The sequence below is a fragment of the Dermacentor silvarum genome, chromosome 10 (genome assembly GCF_013339745.2).
Source record: "Dermacentor silvarum isolate Dsil-2018 chromosome 10, BIME_Dsil_1.4, whole genome shotgun sequence".
Taxonomy (NCBI): domain Eukaryota; kingdom Metazoa; phylum Arthropoda; class Arachnida; order Ixodida; family Ixodidae; genus Dermacentor; species Dermacentor silvarum.
Genome location: NC_051163.1, coordinates 109,102,740 through 109,126,498, shown reverse-complemented (window position 1 = coordinate 109,126,498; position 23,759 = coordinate 109,102,740). Strand labels below are relative to the sequence as shown.

The 23,759-nt window shown below is 48.2% G+C and overlaps 1 protein-coding gene across 1 annotated transcript in view; it reads right to left on the bottom strand.

Moving 5' to 3' along the window:
* Nucleotides 1-6,316: 6,316 nt before the first annotated feature.
* The window catches only part of LOC119431753 (putative phospholipase B-like 2), a 68,014-nt gene continuing 50,571 nt past the window's right edge, over nucleotides 6,317-23,759 (bottom strand). The window contains exons 10-11 of the mRNA XM_049658030.1: nucleotides 18,571-18,730; nucleotides 6,317-6,510 (exon numbers count right to left, since the gene is read on the bottom strand). Coding sequence (XP_049513987.1) covers nucleotides 6,337-6,510; nucleotides 18,571-18,730 — 334 coding nt within the window. The 3' untranslated portion in view covers nucleotides 6,317-6,336. The remainder of the gene's footprint in view (nucleotides 6,511-18,570; nucleotides 18,731-23,759) is intronic.

Here is a 23,759-nt window from a genome sequence, read left to right as displayed (position 1 = left end):
TGCACAATTATCCACGTTGACACTTCGAGGAATCACGAAAATACGCTGGAGCCGCACGCTGACGTGCCCGATTAAGCTGCTGATAGCCGCTCTGCTGAGTCTGGCGAAGTTCGCCCGCAACCATGTTGGCACGCGTAACTGCGTCATAATCGCAAGATGACGCTGCGTAGGCTGTCATCACGGTCGCATAGTAGACGTCTGGGGTTCAGGGCCGGTATTTTGTAGCGATGCCTTTCCGGTGCTAATGCCTTTTCGCGCTTATCCGCTTTGTCAGTGGTCAGAGCAACGGTCCACTTGCGTTACCAACGGGATGTGAGCGGTGGATGATAAAACTAGCATAGAATAAGTCATAAGTCATCGCTACAAAATACCCGCCCCGGCTGCCTTGCTCCAACTGTAAATCCCCTCATTTTTTTTCTGCTCGACATGTCCGCAGTCGTTTAAGGATGTAGTGACGCCGTGCTTCAGATTTCCGACCGGACTGGCACCTCCTCTGGGTGACGCTCTTATGTTTCCGATCTTTCTATTGAAAGTACAACTATATGTTTTAAATAAATACCTGGAGGTATGAACAGTTTGTCTCATAGTTTATTGCGTGCGTGTTCTATTGTGCTCGGTGATTACGGCTGCACATAGATCCCAATTGAACTTTACGGAACATAATCATACAACATGCAGGCTTTAGGGATTGTATACCACAACGTAGACTGCCGAATAAAAACACAAACAAAGAGGGTGACTAAAGGGAAACTGAGACATCCACCCAAATGTAGCAATTGCTACAATGGAAAACCCAACCGGGTTCCTCGAAAGAAAGCCTCGCAGTTGAAGAAAAATTCGTCCTGGTCGGGACTCGAACCCGGGACCACCGCCTTTCCGGGGCAGCCGCTCTACCATCTGAGAATAACCAGGCGGCTAGCAGATGGCAGGGCGAAATCGAATTTGTCGACAACTCGAAGCAAAGGCAAGTGTTTGATGTTATAGTTCAGCGGAAATCCGCTACATTTGGGTGGATGTCTCAGTTTCCCTTTAATTACTTATCTCCACCTAGCGGATTTCCGCTGAACTATAACATCAAACACTTGCCTTTGCTTCGAGTTCAGCACCCAAAATTAAAGTATTCTGCAAACAAATACTCTGCACCCAAAATTAAAGAAGGGTATTGCTTCGGTTCAAAAAATAAGTAAAAGCAGGTAGCTCAAAACAAAAGAAAAGGCCAAACGAAAGCCATATATGATGCGGCAAGTTGAACTACCCAATATCAGAGTGTATTTGTTGGGAAACGCCCCGTCGGCCGGGCTTTCAATGCGCAGTTTTCGCATTGGTATGATCATTTTGATTATGATACTAACTGTTAAAATAAACGGCGAAAAGTTCTGTGGTTTTAAAAGCTATTGAACAGTCATACGTTTTCATAATTACGAGTTTATGGACCTGAATGAAGATAGCTTTTGACTTGCATTGATCTTTGATGCTTCGCTATCAAAACACAAACTTCACTCGGCGGGGAAGTTTACCGAAGCGGTTAATGACTTCGCACACGATGATGCCGACATCTCTGTGAGCGTATAGAAGGTCGAGTCTAAACATGCGTTCCTGAGACATTGTAGAGCGCAAGTAGTTTTTTGAGTAATCTGATCTTAAAAAGATATTATCTTTCCACTGGCACTGGTCACTGGTAGCCTGACTAGAATCTGCAGCAGTTTGTACACATTTGCATAACCTGCAGTCGCAAATAAAGAGGACATCTATTTCGGTGCTAAAACCTAAAAAAACTCCTTCTATGTAGTTGGCATCGTTGTTTAGGTACCTTGCACAAACCGTGAGCTGTTCGATTCCAGCAATATCCTTTGTTTCGTCCTTTAGAGCTTCCTTCACCTAATGCCCACGTCCAAATCCATTCCAGTGGTTTTGGAGCGTTAATCTTTTTTCACTGAGTCATTTTCATTTTTGCTGAATCATGGTCATGACTATGACTTCTACCACCATCCTTTAGTGTTTCCTTCAATTACTACCCACATCCGAACCCATTTCAGTGGCTTTTGAGTGTTAATCTTTTTCTCGCTGAGCCATTTTCATTTTTGCTGAGTCATGGTCATGACTATGTCTTCTTCCGCCACCCTTTAGTGTTTTCATCACTTAGTACTCACGTCCGAAACCATTAAAATAGTTTTTGAGCGTTCATCTTTTTTCGCTGGGTCATTGGCATCACCTACACGACATGCATGTCATGACATTTATGTCATTACCTATCACTCATGTTCGTCATACACCCCTATCTTACTGATGTCAATTTTGGTACATGCCAAGTTAATGAAACGACCATGAGAGCAACATAGACGTTGGCGGCTGTTTCATGACCTACATGACACGCATGTCTTTACATCATTTATGTTCGTCATATACTCTTGTCTTAGTGTGGCAATTTTGGTGCATACCAAGTTAACAACGCGACCATGAGAGCACGAAGATGTCGGCGGCTAGACAGATAGATAGATAGATATTGTCAAAGATATTGCCAAGAAGTGCTTCGCGTTTAGAATCAAGGACGGGTATACGAATAACTCTATAGGCACCGGGCGCGCGTAGAGTTCGGATTGGTGGTGCTTTCATGCGGCAACGCCGCGAATGTAGTGCCATATGATGACCGGGTGCTGCAGGCACAGCCGCCAGCTGTTGGGTGATAATGTGTGGTCGTTTATTAGAGCGTCAGCTGTACTACGCCATGTCTCGCACGATCATTCATCGCGACGCAATGACCGCGAGCTGCCGTAGGGCGAGCCGCCGAACGCACGTGTGGCAGGTGTGACTTCACATGCCACGTGAACCGCTGCGGAAAGGCGTTGCCGCTGCGCTAGCTCGGAGCCTCGTCGCTGTGGTACCACGTCACTAGGCGAGGGTCGGACGCTTCGCCGGCGATTGGGCGCTCAGTCTCGCCATGGATGGCGCGGCGGCTGGGCCGTCTGTGCGCGTGCTTCAGCACAAGCGACAAGCTGAATCCAATCATCCAGCAGATATAGCTAGAAGGCAGGCTGCAAAATCTCAAGCAAAGTCAAAGTTAGGTTCTGAAATACCGGAGCAAAGGGAGGCCAGATTAGCACGTTATAAAGAAGCTTACCAAGCGCGGAAGCGTGCATTACTGAAACACTGTGTGCATAGTCTTCGCAAAACCAAGCCAAGCAGACCCTTCGCTAGTGGTAACAAACTAGGTTTACATCCCGTTTCTTTTTTTCTTGCGTGCTGCCAAAATACCACGTGGAACCAAATCCGAACAAACATGTTTCGTCTTGGGGTGCTCGATTAATCCCTTAAACATGACTGAAGCTGGCGAACCCATTCATTCGCGTCGCTTTTCATTGTGGCCTCACCAAATGGAACGGCGGTAATTACACTTCTGACTCTGATTTTCGTTTACCCGCCGGGGTGGCTCAGTCAGCTAAGGCGTTGCGCTGCTGAGCACGACGTCGCGGGATCGAATCCCGGCCGTGGCGGCCGCATTTCGATGGAGGCTAAATGCAAAAACGCCCGTGTGCTTGCGTTGTAGTGCACGTTAAAGAACCCCAGGTGGTCCAAATTAACCCGGAGCCCTCCACTACGGCGTGCCTCATATTCAGAACTGCTTTTGGCACGTAAAACCCCAGAAAGAAGAAGAAGATTTTCGTTTGTCTAGTTGTTGAAACATAAATCAAGGAGACTTCAATTCACGAGAGCTTTAGGTTCCCTTTGAATTGTGTCTTAGCCTGCGCAGGTGTGACGGCTCCCAAACTTAGGCTCCGAATTCAATCAGGCGGATTTATAGTCATCCTTTTGTCGTCCTCTCCGCGCCTATCGTTTTCATTAGGGGTGCATTCTCCTTTCTCGCGTTTCCAAGCTCTCGTTGCGTCTGGTACACGACGATGTGTGCCCTGAATCGACGGTGAACGTCAACGCAGTGTCGTGTTCAGTCTCGCCGTCAACGCAGGCCTTATATGTGCGCTGCATCCAACGACGGTTTTCGTCGCTGAAAGCAGTGTAAATAGATCAAAACTGAGGATTGGGGTAGTTCGTTAGGCATTAAGATCCGCGAGGCATCGAAAAAAACTTTTAAAAATTCAGAGCCCTTCTACTACTGTGAAGATGGAAGCCAGCGAGGCTGTGGCTATGGTGGGTATGCTGCTGCAGTGAATTTTTATATTATCATTGTTGATTATATTGAGCGTCATCGACATGTTCATCAAAGAGCAAGGACACCGGCGTCTTGTTTTCGCCGGGTGCGATGGCCAAGTAGTGCCTTTGCTGCGCCTAGTTCGACCCATCATCATACACTAGCGTATGAGCCACAGCGTTCATAGCCGTGGCATATTGCACGGCAGCGTCACGATCCTGTGAGATCTCTCCCGCTCCTGCTCTCGGCGTCTCATAGCTACAAATCCAATGCAAGTATGGGCCACACGTGATTTCTTTCTTACCTTCTCTCTCTTTCTCTCTTTCTTTACTTATTTCCTTCTTTCTTTTTTTCCTGTCACTGGCTCATACCCAAATATTCCTTTCTCATACCCGCATATTCAATGCGGGTATGCGCCACACGTGATTTTATTATCGTTAATCGTGACGTAAATAACGAGCACGTGATGTTATTGATGTTATGACTTATCAGCCGTGTTAGTCATGCGTTTTGACAGCTGTGCTAAGGCACAACTGGCGGGAAACTGCCACGAACATGGAGGCGAAATGCTGACGGTGGTAGTTTTTTTCTACATGCGGACTCGATCCTGGGGGAACTAGCCTTTAACAGCTTCGCTGTAAAAATACAGAACGGGAACGTACTGATACATTTGCGATTGGCGAAGCAGCCCCCCCCCCCCCCCCAAACAAAAAGTGCTACTTCCCCAATCTACGTGATTAGGTACGCGGGAATGTTAACGTGCTCTTCAAAAATATTCAGCAGAACCCATCTTACGATATCTGTCGACGGTAATGCATTTAGCATTCGAGCAAAATAGCGGCACAATGTGGTGCCGCCGTCTAAACGCCTTATGCATGAGGCCAGTACTTCAGATTGAGCCCTGCCCTTGCACAGCCTCATGACATCCAATGTGACGAAAGCTAGTGCCATTTACATTTTTAACATAAATCTTACGATTGATCAAATATTATCAATACATCTGAGCCTCTTGCCACGATCATCAAGAGAAACAAAAACATTAAGATGTGAGCGTTGCTGACAATACTAAATGGACGCTTTGCTACTAGGAAGAATGCAACCGCTCTTTGTATAGACCGGTTGTAATGTCGAACGCGCAGTCCCCTGTTCCGAAGCTCCAGAAGAAGTCGCGCTGAACGTTCAGATAGCAAGGAATTTGTTCAGCCACTAAGCAGGCCGGAGCTTGTAAGACTCACTAGCTGGAATAATTCTAGCATTATAGGTTCTCATTCTGGCTTGAGCAGGGGGACTGCCGTGCCGATGTTCATGAAATATGTGGCATACTCGTGTGATCTAGTAGCGACACCTCCATTCCCCCCAATTTTCCTCCCTAAAAGCAATGCTGCCTTGATAATTATTGCGATAAATAATCATATAAATTTGGTTGAGAGATACTTGGGTAACATTGACGCTATATGCGGTCTTTAGCTTTAACGCAGTGTTATTTTGTAAGCATTTGTAAAACAAACATAATAGTGTGAAATACAGGATATGGCAGAATCCCGTATGGTCGAGAAGTAGCACAACGTCAAAATAGAGAATGCCGTCCAAGAAAAAAACATTTATGGAAAAATAAAAGACGTCTCGGTTCTCACACGGGAGCCTTGCTCAGAAGATTGTGAACAAGGCTCCCGCGATGGAGACGAAACGTCTTTGATATTTTAACTAAACGTTTTCTAGGTCAGCGTTCCCCTTCTTTCATGAGACATATAGTATGTACCGACCAAATGACGCTACTATGAATTCCACATGATACACTTCTCCGCGCAGGAGCTTGCCACTAAAGTCACACTCGGTATGTCGAAGTTAACTCGTTCTAGGCGGCAGTGAACTTACCCGTGAGACAGGAGAACTGGGCTGCGTGGTTCAAACTTTCTATTCAAATGCTATTCCTATACGCACTTCGTGAGTAGCCTGAGCAGTGCTTCACACACGTTAGCACCTGGATCGGACGGTCGTGCGTGGTAGATAACCAAAGAATAGAATCGTGCCAAAAGTAAACCGTACATAATACCGACCCTGCTATCGTTCCGCCTTATACATCGCATCTCGAGAACACGCTAAATCCTTAGAAAAAAAAAAGAGGGAAGGGGACGTGACGCTGGAAAACGTGCTGTGATAGTTTATTTTTCCGGCTAGTTTGTGCCACGTGACTACTTGCAGGATCCCCACGTGTGCAGCACTGGACCGAACTCCCACCGGTCGGGGTGACCAACGTGACTGTCCGGGAATCCACTGGTACTCCACTGGAACACCGGCTGCGTGTCCCAGCTCGGGCCACTGACTCCGAAGAACTGCAGCTTCTGGAACCTTTCATAGCTGGTGAGCTGAAACAAAATTTAAAAAAAAAATGAGACCGCGCGCTCACACAGATCACGCCGGGTGTCGTGCTCGGCTTTCGAAGAGATGAACAGAATACACAAGTGTAACGGGCCTTGAACAAAGAAGCTGCGTACTGCGTTTCATGGAGAAGTGTAACTGAGGGTCTCGTTGTTTTGCTAGTCAAACACACATGAAGCCTTGAGAAAATAAAGGCAAAAAAGCAAAAAAGGAAAATAACTGTGTATTTAATTGAAATATAGAACTAATAAGGAAAGAAGTAGTGAAAGCGGGTGAAAAGACAATTTCTTGCAAGTGCGAGCCGAACCCACACCTCGCATTGCGCGTGCTACGCAAATATATTGAGCTGTGGAGGGCGGCGGCCCTCCATTCCGTTTTATAGGGTATTAGCTGTTTGTGTATGTGCACTATATCTAACCCTGGGAATGTTAGCCAGTGCAACTCCCGTACCACGGCTGATGTATACATGAGAAACATCCTTTCACCCACGCGTAGTATGTAGTACGTGAACCCCCCCCCCCCCCCCCCCGGCAACAGGTCTATAAACCTTAGTGTGCTGCGGCATTTGCATCACCCCTGAAAACGTCGGCACAATTGCTATGCATCGAGCCACAACAATAGGAAGAAATGCGGGGCGCTTATATTGTTAATGACAATCACATGAAGCCAGCAGACATTGCAGTCCGGGAAAGCATAGGGAAGAAGTGTTTTCCTTTATTGTAACCTAGAAATAAGGAAAGCGAAATGTAAGAGCGTCAAAAGACAGCTTGGTGTAAGTAGAAGTGTAATCCACAGTTTCCCCAGCATTGTCTTTTGGGCACCACAGAAGAGCTTTCTACCACTCGAGAAGGTGAACACCAAAGTTAAAATGCACATAATGAATTCTTTTATGTGTAGGTGTTTTATCACCACAAAGAAAAAGAACCACGATAAGGTGCGTTGTAGTAGACGGTTCTGGGTTAAATTAGGCCGACTGATGCTCTTTGATGCACTACGAGGGCTTAGCATACGAGCGTTGATCATTCCGCCGTACTCAGAAAGCGGCGGCCACCGATAGTAATTCAACTTGAGACATGTTTAGATCCTTAACGGCGTAGACTCAGAAGCATCGAGGTCCCAATTCGCATATTCAACACAGGTAATTTTTCTCGCCGAATACATGGCGACACATGACTTTCAATCACAGCTGATAATCAAATTGGGCTGTAACGCATGCAATTGGCGATCGACATTCCAAAAGAAAAACGTATCTTGTTTAAAGGCACTTCAGCTACGGCATGTCGCAAGCACAGTCGTAAAGCCGATATAGGAGGCGTGTAGAAACATGTGTCAGTGTCGTAAATAAATGCGAGTTGTGTGTAAAAAGGCGCTGTAATGTGAAGCCATTCCAGTGTAATTTTACTGCAATCTCCTCACGCCATACTTACCTAACCACCGACGAAAACGCGAGCAGAGACCGGTAACGTTTTGGAACCGCCCTAACACTCTCCTCGTTTACATGAGGTCTTTCTTGTTTGGGTTTAAAGCAAACAGCATTGGCGACCATAAGAGGTTTTCATTATCCCACCGGCTGGCGTCAGGCCAGGGGCAGGTAGAGGGGAAGGGCATTTTTAGAGGGGGCTCAGCCAGTGGAGGGCAAGTAGGTCACCGGAAGAGGACAGTGGCGCCGGCTTCTCCGAGTCGTCCGAGCGGCGTTGACATAATGCCGGTGTGACACTGAAGAAGTAGAATTGAGGAGAGTGCTGCCGACGTCTCCAATTGCCGAAGTACTCTGTTACGTAGTAGTTAGTTTATCAGACCAATCTGAGACTTTGTCTCTGATTAACCAGCTTCTCCTTGCTTAGCTTGCGGTAGCTTCTTGACGATCACAGCGGCGTGCATCGGTGCCCTAACGATGCTACTAAAGTGGATCCTCATTGATGCAGACTTGGCAGAGCAACGTCACCTACGAGCGGAAAAATCTCGACAACATTACACTGCCAAGAGTGGTGTAGAACGACAGCGACAATTGGACAAGATGAGAAAGATCATTGCTCAGCACTGAGAAGCGGGACATCAGGAACCACCTTCGATTGCTGCGCTAACAATTACTTCCAGGAGCACTTCTTCAATTGCTCTATCAGGGCGGTGCGCGCGATCAGCTGTAGTTCCTGTCGGACAGTCGGTTTTGATAATCTAGGTAGAAACAAACAGGCATCATTATTTCATTGCTCCACTAAAAACTGCCCCCTTTACTTACCCAAAGCAATATACGAGCAATTCAGATTTCTATGATCGCAAAAAAAAGAAAGAACACCGTTAAATTAAGTAGGATGTCTTCAGATTAATAAATGAATTGCGTGCAACCATAAGGTAAATTTTTTATAAACGTCTAACCCAAAAGCGGTTCGGAAACATTTCGAAATAAACGTAGGTGGCCCACTTTTATTTCGAGTATCCATATTTGGGTCGATTCCGCATCCAATCTATTTCGTTCAGCGCCCGCAGGATGGCAACCGCAGTCGAAATAGCACACCAGCTCTGCGAGCCGCTAGATTAATTGACGTCTCGGCTACCGAGGTCTATTTTCCATCAAAGAGTATTGTGTAATCAAGCTGAAAAAAGCTCGAACGACTAGAACGAAGTGAATAAACACCGTTTGACCGTATCTTCGTTGCAGGCGGGCATAAGCTAAATACGTGCATGGTGTTTCATACAGATTATACTGGAATGGTCGCTTGATGTTTGGTTTCGAACTTCATTTGCACTATACGCAAAGAAATAAGTTCTTGTTGGCGGCTGCGAGCAGCCAGTGCCAGAACGATCGCTAGGCAGGCAACTGCTATTCTTTTCGGTCCGGGCAGTCTCCAGTTATTAAAAAAAGTCAGTAGTCTTCGGCCCACTACTGGATATGTAGAACGTGTCCGTCACTTAGGCAGGGACAGTTTTCGCAGTTTTCTAACGTCGCGTCACAGACAGGGACAGTGGGAGCAGCTTGAAATATTTTGACCAAGAATGCTGGGCTCATTTTCCTTTCTCAGAGCTAAATGCATAATCAGTGTGTACACGTCCTGTTGAGGTGGAGAGTTCTCACTGATTTTGTGACGTCACGTTACAGACAGCCGACGTGGGCGTGGCTCGAAAATTGTTGAGCGATCGCGGAGGGTTAATTGCGGAAATGGAATAGAAAATTATTGGGATAGCTTCACGTTATAGCGCCCAAGAGGGATGTGACCATGATCCTTGGCGAGAATTGCAAAACTACACGCCACATATAAGCCACAGACAAAAAAACGCAGTCTCGTGCTTTTCTCCGGTCTTTTTCTGTCCCTATTTAACAAGTCATGCACCAGCAGGATCATGCACGTGACGTCGCCATGGTAAAAGCCGTTGATTGGTCCACTGATCAGCGCAAAGAGCCCTAACGTGACGTGAGCCGGCTGTGTGTTTTAATTTAAAGAGGAAGTAAATGTTGTTCGGCCTTCCCCTTGCCTTTCGAGGGAAGGGGTACTACTCTCCTGCTTGGACGACCGAGCCGCACTGCCACACTTCTGCTCAAGAGGGGAGTACTAATGCTATAACTAATGCCTATAGATTCACTGGAGGCTTCAGATAGAATGAAGCAGACGGTGAAGCTTCAAGAAATAAACATTTATTTGGAAGGATTTTTTCGTGATCAAGTTACATAGCTGCCGTTTAGAACTGGATCATATCGGGCAAACCTACATCGGCAGAGCCGAGGGTGCCCCGACCCTCAAGTTTTCTCCAGAATACTTGGTCGTGGCAGCGGGCACCCGTTTTGTAACCCTCCTTGCTCATGGAAGGTGAACCCTCCAAAAAATTCCACTCAAATGACCACTTCATGGTTTTGTTATGGGGCCACTGGTACATCAACCATATACTTTTTGAAATTCATCGCATGAGCAATCCGACGACTAATCTGTCGTTGAACCTCGCCCACTGCCACTTTTTAACACAGCTCACTGTGTGGACACCTCTCTCTAAATAGAGCACATAACTATACAAAGTGAAAAAGGCCTCATGCACACTCATCGCATGATATGAGAAAACTAACAAAAAAGAAAGCACCCAAGCATAGATGGCATCATAAAACACTCTAAAGCGTAATTCTCCGCTTCCGTAATAAAACACTAATAAGAGAATATTCGTAAAACGTGGTGGCCGGAGAATGTGAAGCTATGACCCCAATACCATGAATAATGAACAAACATGAATTTCTTTCAAGTGAAGCGACGTTCGTCACTGTAGCAAACGCTCGCCAGCTGCCCCCGAAGGCTGTGACTAAGGCGCCTCGGCGGATACACTCGTCTTGCCCCTGAATGGCCAGACTGCCCGATGTCAAAACCATGGTAAGATTCAAACTACAAGTGATTTCCACGACGGTCAAGACAACTACAGCACATGCATGCGACGCGCAGCATGCGTGGTCATAGCATGAAATTTCAGCGAGATTGTGGATCGATAAGGGTGCTCGCATTTTGGCTAATCATTAGTCGCATTACAAGTGCGCGACGGTGAGGCGTAAAAATTAACATCATCCCAAAGGAGTGACAGCTCTTCTCTTCCGCAGTTCATGTATCGGTTCATAATGTGCTATTAACCGAAATTCATTACGCTGAAGCAATCAACGACGCCAGTTCTTGCATACATGGAAACAATTATTTGGATGGCGGGCTTCAAGTATGTCGTTATTATGAATCGTTCGAGTGTAATAATTAACCAAAAATATCAGGCTGATTTTTATTCTTGGCTGCCTAATTACTACCTCGAATCATTTAAAAATGTATCCATCCGGATATAGTTAGGCAATCCGGAAGAAGTCACCTAATTATCGTATCTTCGCAAATTTAAGGATTTTCGATGGTTTTGGAAGTCAAGGCAGGCTAGTCTACTTATGTCAACTGCAGGGTGACCTAAGTGAACTTCATTCTCCATAAGTGAACTCACCGATCTCCATTTATTTCTGCATTGTACTAGTTGAACAATATTGCTACACGCGTGTTGTATTTGGTCATTTGAACGAGGAGCGTGGGCGCCATCACTCGAACGAAGAGGAGGAAGTACGAAGTACGCGCCGTGAATCCAACCGGTCAGTGCTGCAGCCGCTGCCGTAAATATAATCTGTAAATAGTTTCTCGTTTAATTGACTCGTCCATCGCGTTACATTGTGGTGCAGGCGCGTGTAACAAATTCCCTAAATTTTTCACACCACCTAGGGTACTATAACGTAAAATTATTCCAAACTGTTTTGATTCCAAACTCCTGACGTCAAATTTACAGTAACCACGTTGTCTGAACAACCCAATCAAAGACTCTCCTCGTTTATGGGAGGTCACCTTTGTTCGCTTTCAAAACCAATAACATTGTCTACACTCAGCGGTTTTTCTTATCTAATTGGCCGACAAGAGGCGAGGAGCACGCTCTAGTGGAGAGGGTTTCGATGTGGCCGAGCCAGCACAGTGGAAATAGATAACCGCATGAAGAGGGGGTGCCGGCTTCTCCGATTGGTCCGCTTCGCTTTACTTAGCTTGCGGTACCTGGTCGAAAATCGCGACGGCGTGCAACGGAAGGATAAGAATGCCGCTAAAACGGATCCTCAGCAAGGAAGAGTTGGCAGAGCGATGTCGTATGCATGCCGAAAGGGCTCGATAACGTTTTACTGCCACGCAAAAAGGTTTATCATGCACAAATAAATACATGCTCACCGGCAGGTGCGAGTAGCGAGGGCCTGAGCGATCGGCGGGCAGCTACCTTCTATTCCTTTCGGAACGGGGCCGTCTGTAGCTATTTAGAAAAAAATTTCAGTTTTGTTCGGCATATTATGCATTTTTTTCGCGTACCCGTCACTTTGACGTGGTGAGTTTTCGCGGTTTTTTGACGTCGCGTGACAGACAGGCGAAGTGGGCGTAGCCAGAAAATTTGGACCAATAGTACAGGGCTTAATGGTGAAAAGGCATCTGAATCAGTAATGGATTATTTTTATTTTGTGCGGTTTAATCATGCATAATAAGTCTGCACACGTTATACTAAGAGGGGGAGCTATCGCGGTTTTCCTGACGTCGCGTGACAGACAGGCGAAGTGTGAAGTGGTCCGAAAATGTTTTGACCAATCGTGGAGGCTGATTGCAGAAATTGGAATCAAAACAGTTTGAAATCATTTTACGTTATAGCGCCCCTAGTTCCCCAAAATACCGTGTACGTTTTGCGGAAACAGACGAGAAAGTTGAAGGCTTGTTCTTAACAACGTGAGTTGTGGAGCTGCAATTGTAGTTCTGACATCGCCGGCCCCTCAATATGCGATGATGATGATATAGCTTCATTAGGGGTAGGGGGTTTGGAGCTTGATGGCTAAGGCCGCAAGTCCAGGGCTCCAATGACATCTGCCGCCAGCTGCACGTGACCCAGAAGAGCCTTCTGCACCTCCGGGTCCGAGCTGGCGAGTTATGCCTCCCATTGCACCAGTATGTTAGTTATATTATACCTGCCTAAATAGGCATTTAAACTTAGCGGTCCATTTTGGCATCCCCATGACGATGATGATGATGAAATAAACTTTAATTTTCGAGACAGTGTACCCGAACGTTTGAGCCGTGGATCACTCTAGGTGGGAGGATCCCTCATTCCAGGAATCCTCTGGCCGCGATAGCATTCCGGACTCTGGTGACCAGACGTCGTTGATCGTCCAGTGCCGGGGTGGAAATCGTGGCCTTCCACGTCTCGGCGAGGAGGTTCACGTCTGCGGTCGTTGTATGATTGGTAACGGTGCCTTCGGGGCGCCACGGGTACTCGAGTAGTAAATGAGCCAGTGTGTCTGGCACGACGCAGATCGGGCAGTTGTATGTGTGTAGTGTCGGGTGGATGCGATTCATGAGGATGCCATGGGTGTACGTGTTGCTCTGCAGTCTTCGGAATGCGGTGCTTTCCTCTTTGGTCAGTTTTGGGTTAGGTAGCGGGTACACCCTGCGTCCCAGTCGATAGTGTTGGAGGATGACGTTATACGTGGGGGGTATTGTCTCCGCTTCCGCTGCGTCACCATGCGGTCGGGGGTCTCGCGAGGCGGCGAGAGAGGCCTGGTTGACGTGATCACGGGCCGCGGCGTGTCCCGCTTCGCTTCCCTCGAGCACCTCGTGCCCTGGTACGCACGTGACGCAGGTGTAAGGGAGCGGAGTGCTTATTTTCTTCAGAATTTTGACTGCTTCCACCGATATTCGGCCTCTCGTGTAATTGCTTACTGCGGATTGAGAGTCCGTGAAGACTGCGACCGCATTCGTACTCGTGGCGGTGGCGAGGGCGATCGTCGCTTCTTCCGCGGTCTCCGAGTTCCGCACCCTGACGGTGGCGGATGCCAGTTCTTTGCCTCTCGAGTGAACCACACTCAGGGCGTAAGCGGTTTTGGCCGGGTATTTTGACACATCTACGTAGCGAGCATCTGGATCGTGCTTGGGCCATCTTCGGATGGCGTCGACTCGAGCGAGCCGGCGTCCCCGATGATAGTTGGCATCCCCATGAGATGTGGTAAAAAGACGGTGGCGAGTCGCTATACCACGGACAGGCATGTCCATACATCGTTGGGAAAATTTTGCTTAATCTTAGTAAAGTTGGGTAGACCTCCGTTTGAATCCTGGATCTATTGCATCTTCGCCTTCCAAAGATTTGTGGGGGCGCCGTATCTTTGTTGCATGCCTCGCTGGTGAACAGTAACATCACATGGTACCATGCGTACCGGATCGTTATACTCCTCCTCGCGACGGCTTTCCAGTGACGTGGCGGGTGGTTGTGAATGGAAGGGGCGGTGGTTGCTCCGCTCATTTCGTGAGCTCTCGACGAGAGCCAGAGCGTCAACCTTCTCAGTTTAGTCCAGGCCTGCGTGTCCGGGGCAGCAGACCAGTCCGTATGTATTCTCGAGTTCCTTTCCCAGGAGGCTGCTAACCTTGAAAGGGCGACGGCCGTTCATAAAGAAGCGGCACACCTCCTGAGAGTCTGAGGTGATGGTGTTGTACGACGCCCCCGCCCGTTCTCGGTCCTTGATGGCCGAGGCGATGGCGAAGTAATGTGCCTTGGCAATCGAGGACGTGATCAGGAAGGCGCTTAAGATTATGCTGGTGTTGTCATTGCCAATGACAGTGACTACGGCACGCTTCCAGTTGTACTTCGAGGCGTGAACATAAATGTTATTTTCGTTGTTTTTGACTAGTTTGCCTAGCGATTTTACCTTTTTTCTTTTTTTCTGTCTTTGTGCATATTTCTCGGGACAGGAGCAACTGAGATCCTTCGGACGGGACCAGCACCTCATCCAAATTTTGGGGGTGTGGTGAAATACCCGCCCTCAAAAGGATCTCGCTGCCCGATCTCTTCTGGCTAAGTCGGTTTCTTTGTGAAATTAAAGTTACTGCCTTGAGCTCGGCGTGTGTGTTATATACACCAAGCCCAAGGTGCTGGTCAGTCGGGGTGCTTTCCGGTAAGCCCAAGGCCACCTTGTAGGCCCCCCTGATAGAATCAACTAGCTCCTCCTCACTCTTGTTAAGTGTGTGAAAAGGGAGGCTGTATGCAAGTTTGCTGATTACGAGCGCCTGTAGTAAACGTACAGTGTCGATTTCTTGCATTCATTGCTTGTGGAAGATGATTATTTGAATCATCCTTGCCACTTCTTTTGTTGCCGACTTTGGTGAATTGATTATGTGGAAAACGCCAAAATTATTTCCATCCCAAAACCCTGAAAGAATCCATCCTTGCAAGCGCTCAGACCTATTCACTGACGTCTTGCATGGGAAATCTCTTCGAACGGGTCATACATACTAGGCTTCAAAATTTCATTGAAGACAGGGGTTTGTTCCCGGTCACCATGTTGAGCTTCCGTAACAGCCTCTATACACAAGACGCGGTCCTCTTCTTACAGGAAGAGGTACTCAAAGGCGTACCTAAGGGTGGGGACCCCCTGTCGCTAGCTCTTGACCTGAACGGTGCCTTGACCTGAACGGTGTACATAGGAGCATTCCTCAGCGGGAGGAAGGCTACGATAGGAACATCGCAAGTCAAATCCGATCCGTTTCAAATGCCGAAAAAAAGTACGCCTCAGGTAGCGATCTTCTCTCCTCTGCTTTTTAACATCGCCATGTGTAGACTTGCACAAACCCTGGACGATGTCCCCCAACTGGGTTGTACCCTTTACGCGGACGACATCACCCTATGGGCCTCGTGCAGGTCCCTAACAGAGAAGGACCAGACCATCCAAGAGGTGGCCATTGCATTGAAGAATGTGCCAGTGCCGGCGGTCTCAGCTGCGCTCCCGAAAAATCGGAAATGATACGCATCCACGGGATACGATATAAAAGTAATGGGAACATAGAAATTCGAATCGAAAATCAGCAAATCCACGAGGCTACAGTTACTCGGTTCCTGGGATTCTGGGTTCAGAGCAACGGCAGGGACACCCACACAATATGCGATGAACCTGACCTACGATGTCTGAGAATATGCATAGAAAGTACATTAGCTTTGTAAAGCGTGGAGGCACTCGGACGGGCTACTTGCAGACTCGGGAGGTGTTTGACAACTTCCACCTTAACCTCACCGCTTTAAGTGTCTTCTTTAAGGCACCGATAAGTAAAAGGCATGCTGATGCCATTGTGCAGCAGAGGCTTGTAAAACAACACGTCCCTGCTTGTTCTCCAATGTGCTCCAACGTTCCTACAGATTGTGCAAGTTGCTTGCCCGTTTTCATTCTGTAAGTGCCGATCTCTCTAGGAAGTGTTTAATAGCACTGTAACAGCGATATTCTGACCATAAAACCTAACTATACTCAATGTAATGGTAACTCAACATGCGTACTTCTTCTTGATATAAAACTTCGGAGCAGCCGTCAAGCTGGACACATCAGGGGCGGATTGCACGAGCATTTATTAAAGAAAATAATAATTATTTGAGAACGCGTTCTTGAATGTTCCCTCGAAAACTCTTAGTCCGCACTGGAACGCGTTCTTAAATGCATTATTATTTTCGTTATTAAATGTTCGCGCAAGCCACGCCACAATCTTAGACAGACAGACAAAAAACTTTATTGAAAGTCCTCAGAAGCTAGAGGGAAAAAAGAAATCGACACACATGTACATTGCGCATTGCATGAATCTGTAGGCGAGCTTGTGCGCAGATTTATGCATTTATGCGTTCAACACCCTGGAGTCGTCGATTTAACGCCATTATTCATGGAAACTCAGCCCTTATATGCGTATACTCTGAGAAGAAACACCATTTTAACACCCTTTAAGAAGTGAAATGTCTAGTTTCATTTTTTTTCTTCAGTCTTTTGCCTTGTTCTGCATTCTGGTAAAAAATGGAAAGGAACCCGTACGCGGTTCCGAAAGGCCGGATTATTCATCAGACTTGGCCAGTGACCATGATTCTCTTCAGTGACCGTGATTCTGCACTCTGTTAGAAATGGAACTCCTTAGTGCTACATGTCTAACTCCCCCATAAGAACGAGATAAAGGAACCCTATTTTGGTCAGAAGGACTCAATTTTTGCTAGTCGCAACTATTTGAAGCCACCAGATGATGAAGCCAAGGAAAGCCTAGGAACTAAAGCGAAATGAAAGCGGGCGAAAGAACAACTTGAGCCTTGGGGAGCTGAACCCACTATCTCTGCATTATAGGTGCGCATAATTGTGACGAACAAATGTTAGGCCCCTTGGCACCCCTTCTCGTTCATTGCGTAGCGGGGATTTAGACTCTGGCGGGCTTGATGCCTTCAGATAGTATACGGGGGTTTATTGGTCAAACACCTGTGCCTGAAAGGTTCACGTACTACGTGACGCCGTCGACCATCCGCCACTATGGCCGCGAGGGACGCTGGCTCACACTCCTGGGCTAGATATTGTACGCATACACAAAGACATAAATGCCCCATGAAGGTTCGCTGGAGAACAGGAGCCGCTGTATCAGAATTGCTAGCGCAACAACGTATGTGTAATGCGGAGGTTGTGAGGTTGGCTCCCAGCGGCGACAAGTTGATTTTCGTCCCATTTTATTTCCTTTTAGCTTATCAATTTTACGATTCAATTAAAACTACAAATAGACAGACAAAGCACTTTATTAAACAGGTCCTGAGAAGCCCTTCCCTAGGGCAGGGCTGCGGGCCGCTCCCACGTGGGGACATAGAACTTCCCAAATGCTTTACTTGGCCTCATTAACACCCACAGGCAACGCACTTAGCCCTGCACTGAAGGTCGCGCGTCTTGGAGACAGCTCACTCCACAATGAATCGTAAAAGTACAGCAAGCTTGGCGAGCTGGCGAGACAAGCTTACTGCACTTTTACGGGTTTTTTTACGATTTTTACGGCGAGAGGCTCTTTGTTCCCGCCTCGAAACGCGCCACCACAGAAGGTTCTGGACCACCTGTCTTCTTCAAATGAGGTCGTAAATGAGGCGCCGATGCCCTGCTCTGATCTCCAATCTCCGTAGGGCGTAGGACAGGCCAGCACTGCGAGCTGCGTGCCTCTGTTCTCTGCGTAGCGCACTGCGGTATGTGCAAGCCGCCAAAAGCCATTAACCAAATATCTTCCAGTCATAACGCCACTTCTCCGGCAAGACCTTTGAAAGTACAAGGCCAGCCGGGCCTTTACTATAGTCGCGCTCAGTGCTAACGTATTGTGCGCGACTGAATCTTTTGGAAGTTTGTATACACAGTCGGCATGGCACGGCGTGAGTTCAATGGCGGGCACTGGAAACACCTTTCTTCTGGTTCTGACTCAACCCGTAACTTTCGCTGGACAGCATGGAGTTGGTGAGCGATGAGGAGAGAGGGAAGGCAGGGAAGGCGAGCAAGAATACACTGCGGCCGCGTAGCAGTTAATCGTACGCCTCTAACGTTTGTGTTATGGCATCGTTGCCAAGCCTTCTTGCGGCTGTATGTTCACTATAGAGCGGTATCTAGCTGTCACTAATAGGGAATGTTTGAGCTTAGAGTGGGCCAGGGTGGTGCGGGCTTAGGAAACCTTTAAGGCCGATAAAATGAAAGTGAAGTGAAAAGTACGCAGTAGGGCATCGCATACCTTCGTGTCCATGCCACCGACTGGCCGTCGGTACATTTTAGGAATGTCGTATTTTCCGTGTGGGTCAAGCAGGTCGTAGCGGGATGATACGGCGTACACTGGGTTGTACGGCGGAGTGCAGTTGCAGCGGGAGAACGGGTCGCGGGTGTAGTCGTTGTACCTTGAGGAGAATAAACAAGAAAGGTGCTTTGGTGGTTAGCACACGTGCTTAAAAAAGTCACAGTTTCGCCCGAAAGGCAATGCATGAATTGCGAGAGAAAATTTACTAGTAAAGTATACGGAGTATGGATAGTAGTTTTATGGACTGCATAAACTTGCACACATTCGCTTAGTAACTGAATTAAGAACCATGGTGTCAACGCGCTCAAGCAAACATGAATAGATCACACTCGATGACCGCAGACAACCACTGCCAAAACGCTGGCGTGAGCGAGCGTGCCGGGAGCAGCGACCAAAGGTTCGTGTGGTCTATCGCTTCAACGGAAACTGAGCGGCGAAAGCACAGCGCATACAAAGGTCAGAGCCGTGCGGCGATCGCATTCAAGATACGGTGCAAGCGACAGCCCTCAGCCGTGCAAACTACGGAGTTCCTGGCAGAGTAGAAGCCGCGGACCCTCCCTCCCCCACTGCCTTCCCACTTTCCTCCTTTCGTGTGGGAGATTTAATCGTTAGTTACCCTTTCGCCCGGTCGCTAGATACGCATTTAGTGCCGCAGCTAAACGTCGCCTCCCTTCCCTCCCTTCCATCCCCCCACGGCCTTTCACAGACCGGAGACGTCGTGTTTGCTCTCTGCCGTGCGAGAGAGAGAGATTGTGGTTGCGAAGAAGAAGAGGCGCTATTTCTCTTCGCCAAGCTGAACCACCAGCTCACGCTTTTGACGAACACCTTCGCATCTGTCGGTGGTTGGGCCGTTGCACGTCACATTGAGACAGCGCTTCGACCCCACCGTCTTCGACCTGTCCTGCCTGGGAACGCCGTACGCGCTTCCCTCGGCGAGAATATCATCATGAGAACTACTTCGACTCCTCAGCCACCAAAGTATGTCGTTGATGCTTCCTTGGTCATAGAACCAGCTGCCGCGAATACCAAAACGACCGCACTGTCCATGGACACCGGCCCTGGTTCCTCGGGCAGCTGGACAGGTAGCATGGCGGAGATGATACGCTGCGACTTCAAGCAGCCGGCTTTCGTACAAATACCGCCGTTTCGCGGCGTTGGGTTCACGCTATCAATGCTATGGGTGACCATCATGCTTGGCCAGACCAAAAACGATGGCTGGTTGCGGCAAACCGACTTTGCGGTGCCGCCAAGGCTTGGGACAAGTACGAAGGCATCAAGCAGGGGTCCTGGCTTGAATGGAATGCAGCTCTTATAGCTGCTTTCGGCAAACTTCCTTTTGCCTGCGCATCCCCTACATCCCCGAGCATCAGCTGTGGCTCGTCGTCGTCGAAGATCGCGGCCGAGAACCAATGGTTCAGCAACAGCGCCAGCGAGTCGATGCCTCAGCCCCCACCGCATCAGTCACATGCCACCGATTCGAGCAGCTCCACGTCGGCGTCCTCCGCTTTCCACAGCGAACCCGGCAGCAAGGCCTCCAAGACAGCGGATGAAGCTGCATCCGCAGCGGCGGTGCAGGCAGAGGCATGTGGCGACGGCACGGGCAATCTGCAGTACTGCCACCCTTGGGACACGGACCCAGCCACCGTGGCTCTGCGGCTGCCGAGGGCCGAGAAGCAGCGCCACAAAAGCCCCACTCCGGCTTCAAGCAGCCGGCTTTCGTACAAATACCGCCGTTTCGCGGCTTTGGGTTCACACTATCAATGCTATGGGTGACCATCATGCTTGGCCAGACCAAAAACGATGGCTGGTTGCGGCAAACCGACTTTGCGGTGCCGCCAAGGCTTGGGACAAGTACGAAGGCATCAAGCAGGGGTCCTGGCTTGAATGGAATGCAGCTCTTATAGCTGCTTTCGGCAAACTTCCTTTTGCCTGCGCATCCCCTACATCCCCGAGCATCAGCTGTGGCTCGTCGTCATCGAAGATCGCGGCCGAAAACCAATGGTTCAGCAATAGCGCCAGCGAGTCGATGCCTCAGCCCCCACCGCATCTGTCACATGCCACCGATTCGAGCAGCTCCACGTCGGCGTCCTCCGCTTTCCACAGCGAACCCGGCAGCAAGGCCTCCAAGACAGCGGATGAAGCTGCATCCGCAGCGGCGGTGCAGGCAGAGGCATGTGGCGACGGCACGGGCAATCTGCAGTACTGCCATCCTTGGGACACGGACCCAGCCGCCGTGGCTCTGCGGCTGCTGAGGGCCGAGAAATAGCGCCACAAAAGCCCCACTCCGGCACACGCCACCTCTGCCGCAAAGGGGGTACCGTCCACCAACGAGATGGCCCACCAGCGGCAAATGTACGAGACGGCGTTACACTTACGTCTCAAGCAGCGAGGTACCGACCAGGGCTTGGACCGAATGGCCCAGAGTCCTGTAATTACCCTCCCTGGGCTACAGCAGCAGCCGCGTGCAGGACCACTCTACCCGGCGCCGTCGTCGTGTTCGTCTTCGGGAGTGTCAGTCACACCAGGTCACAAGGGAGGCATCACAAGGCAGCTTTAACTGCAGGATGCCTGTTGTCCGACGCCACTACCACACCAAGGGAGCAGTAGCAGCACTTCGGTATCTTCTACTATTCAGCAGCAACCAGCCCCAACACCTCCTTAATCCATCAGCAGTGGCGGTGGCACTCCGTCATTTCCAATTCCTGCTACCAGAGATCATGGTTTGGCGTTCCAGACGAACTGCACTTGGCCGCGGGCGCTCGCAAGGCGGGCGCTGGAAGACGGCGAGGCAGAGAATAGAACAGCCTGCCCAGTGAACGGGTTTTGTCTTTGTTCTCTCCTTTACAATTTATACAGGGTGTTTCAGCGAACACTTTCAAAATTTATTTAAGGTTGCCTGTGGCAGATAGCCCAGTTTAGTTAATGAGCTGGTCTATACTCGAAGAGGCGGATATTTTTTGCACAAAAAATTGAAATGCATAATCGAATAATTAACAGAAATGCACTAAGATTTTAACTAATTACCTGATTACCCATATTGCTATTTAAAAATTGTAGCCGTGGAGTTCGCAAGGCGTATCCACTTAGAATTAATTCTCAGGATGACACCAGTTTCGAGATAATAATTCGCGAACTTTGCGGAGAAATGCATTGGCGTCCCAGTTACTTTTGCGCTTCAATGCATAAAACGACGTTTTGTTAATAAACTAACTGCAGCGCCATTGAATTGCAACGCCACCCTGATAATTCGCTCCAAGTGGATCCGCCTTGCGAACTCCACGGCTACAATTTGTAAATGGGAATATGAGCGATAAGGTAATTGGTTAAAATCCTAATTAGTGAATTGTTAATTATTCTATTATGCATTTCAATTTTCTAAGCAAGTAATGTCCGCCTCTTCGAGTAGAACAGCTCATGAACTAGAATTGTGCTACCTGCCACAGGCAACCTTTAAGAATTTATGAAAGTGTTCCCTGAAACACCCTGTATGTAGAAGGAGCACACATACAGAAAGTGCATGTTTAGTGGCGAATGTTTCAACCGTGTCACGGAATTCGCCAGAGTAAACTACGATACAATATATATATATATATATATATATATATCGTGTGTCTGTTCTTTTTTTAAAACTAAGTATACAGGGCGTCCCAACTATCATGCACCAAGATGTCAAAATATGCAAATGCCGCGTAGCTGGACAGAACCAACGTAATGTTGTTTGCCGTCGCTTGGAGGTACTGAGATTATTCTTTCCATTACACCAAATTACATAATTAGTCCTAATAATTAATCAGGTTCTGAATTATCAGATTAAAAGTGTCAATGAGTATATTGTAGAGCAACATGAAAAACTCCCGATACAGCTTTCTGTTGCTTAGTACGTGCTATATAATAGTCTTCTTTGTAGGGTTTTACGTGCCAAAACCAGTTATGGTTATGAGGCACGCCATAGTGGAGGGCTCCGGATTAATTTTGACAACCTGGGGTTCTTTAACGTGCACTACAGCGCAAGCATGCACACGGGTGTTATTGCATTTCGCCTCCATTGGCTACATAAAAGTGCTTTTCCGACCTTGAAAGACGCCAGCGAATACAAGTAAAATTGCCCCTCGACTGGCCGCTCGAGGCACGTTCGCGGTCTGCCCTGCCGGGAAGGTGCTTTAGAATAGGGTTCCCAGCTTGCGTTTGCGTCATGTGCAGGCGGAAGAAAAATGCAAAAAATGCGATAGGAAAAAAATAACAAGAAATAATGCAATTCGTAACATTTTACAGGAAGAAAAGTATACCTGAGAGTTTATTATTTTCAATGAGGCGGCGTTTGCGCACTTTAGAGATGTTCGCGACCAAGGAGGCTGAAAAAAACAACTTGTTCGCGAAGACGCCGAGACGACGTAAGGCAGGTTTGGCGCGTTTCGGGCAGAAACTCTATTTTTGAAATTCAGCGCTAGGGGAGTGTGGAAACCCAAATACAATGATACCGTTTGAGTTAGGTGCGTGCACTGGGACAAGGTGCTTTTGTATTCTAAAAGTGCCTATTCTAAAACAACCCAGTCAGTGCACGGAAGTGTTGGACGACTTTGACACCGGCGTGCTGCGGCACTTCTTTCGAAACTTTTAAGCCAGGAATCAATTACGAACGTGGGCCTTCTGCGCTGTGGCGAGGGAGTTAATGGTAAGGCCGCCGCAGGTGTGCTACCGAACGCATACACATGCTTCATAAACTGACTGTGTTTCTGCAATTATAACTTGCACCTAAAGTTGGTCAATTGAAATTATTCAACTTTATTTAATCCCTTTATCTGTGATTATCCTATATACTCATACGTCACGCAAGGGATGATGTGTTGCTAGACAAATTGCGTCAGAACCCATTTCGCGATGACTATCAACAGTAATGCGTTGGCATTAATCAATATAGCTACCCAACGTATTGCCACCATCGTAACGAGTTATCTATGAGGCGTGTGCTGCTGCGGGACTCCTCTTTCGCGCTTTCCTGGGAACACTAGGCGCCATCTAGTGCAGCCGCTGCGAAGCCCAAGCATGGCCTCCGAAATGAACGGGGCGCGGGTGCGTGCGAACGCACAGAAATGCACCATGCAGCAACCGGGCCCCTGTCTCGCGCTTCC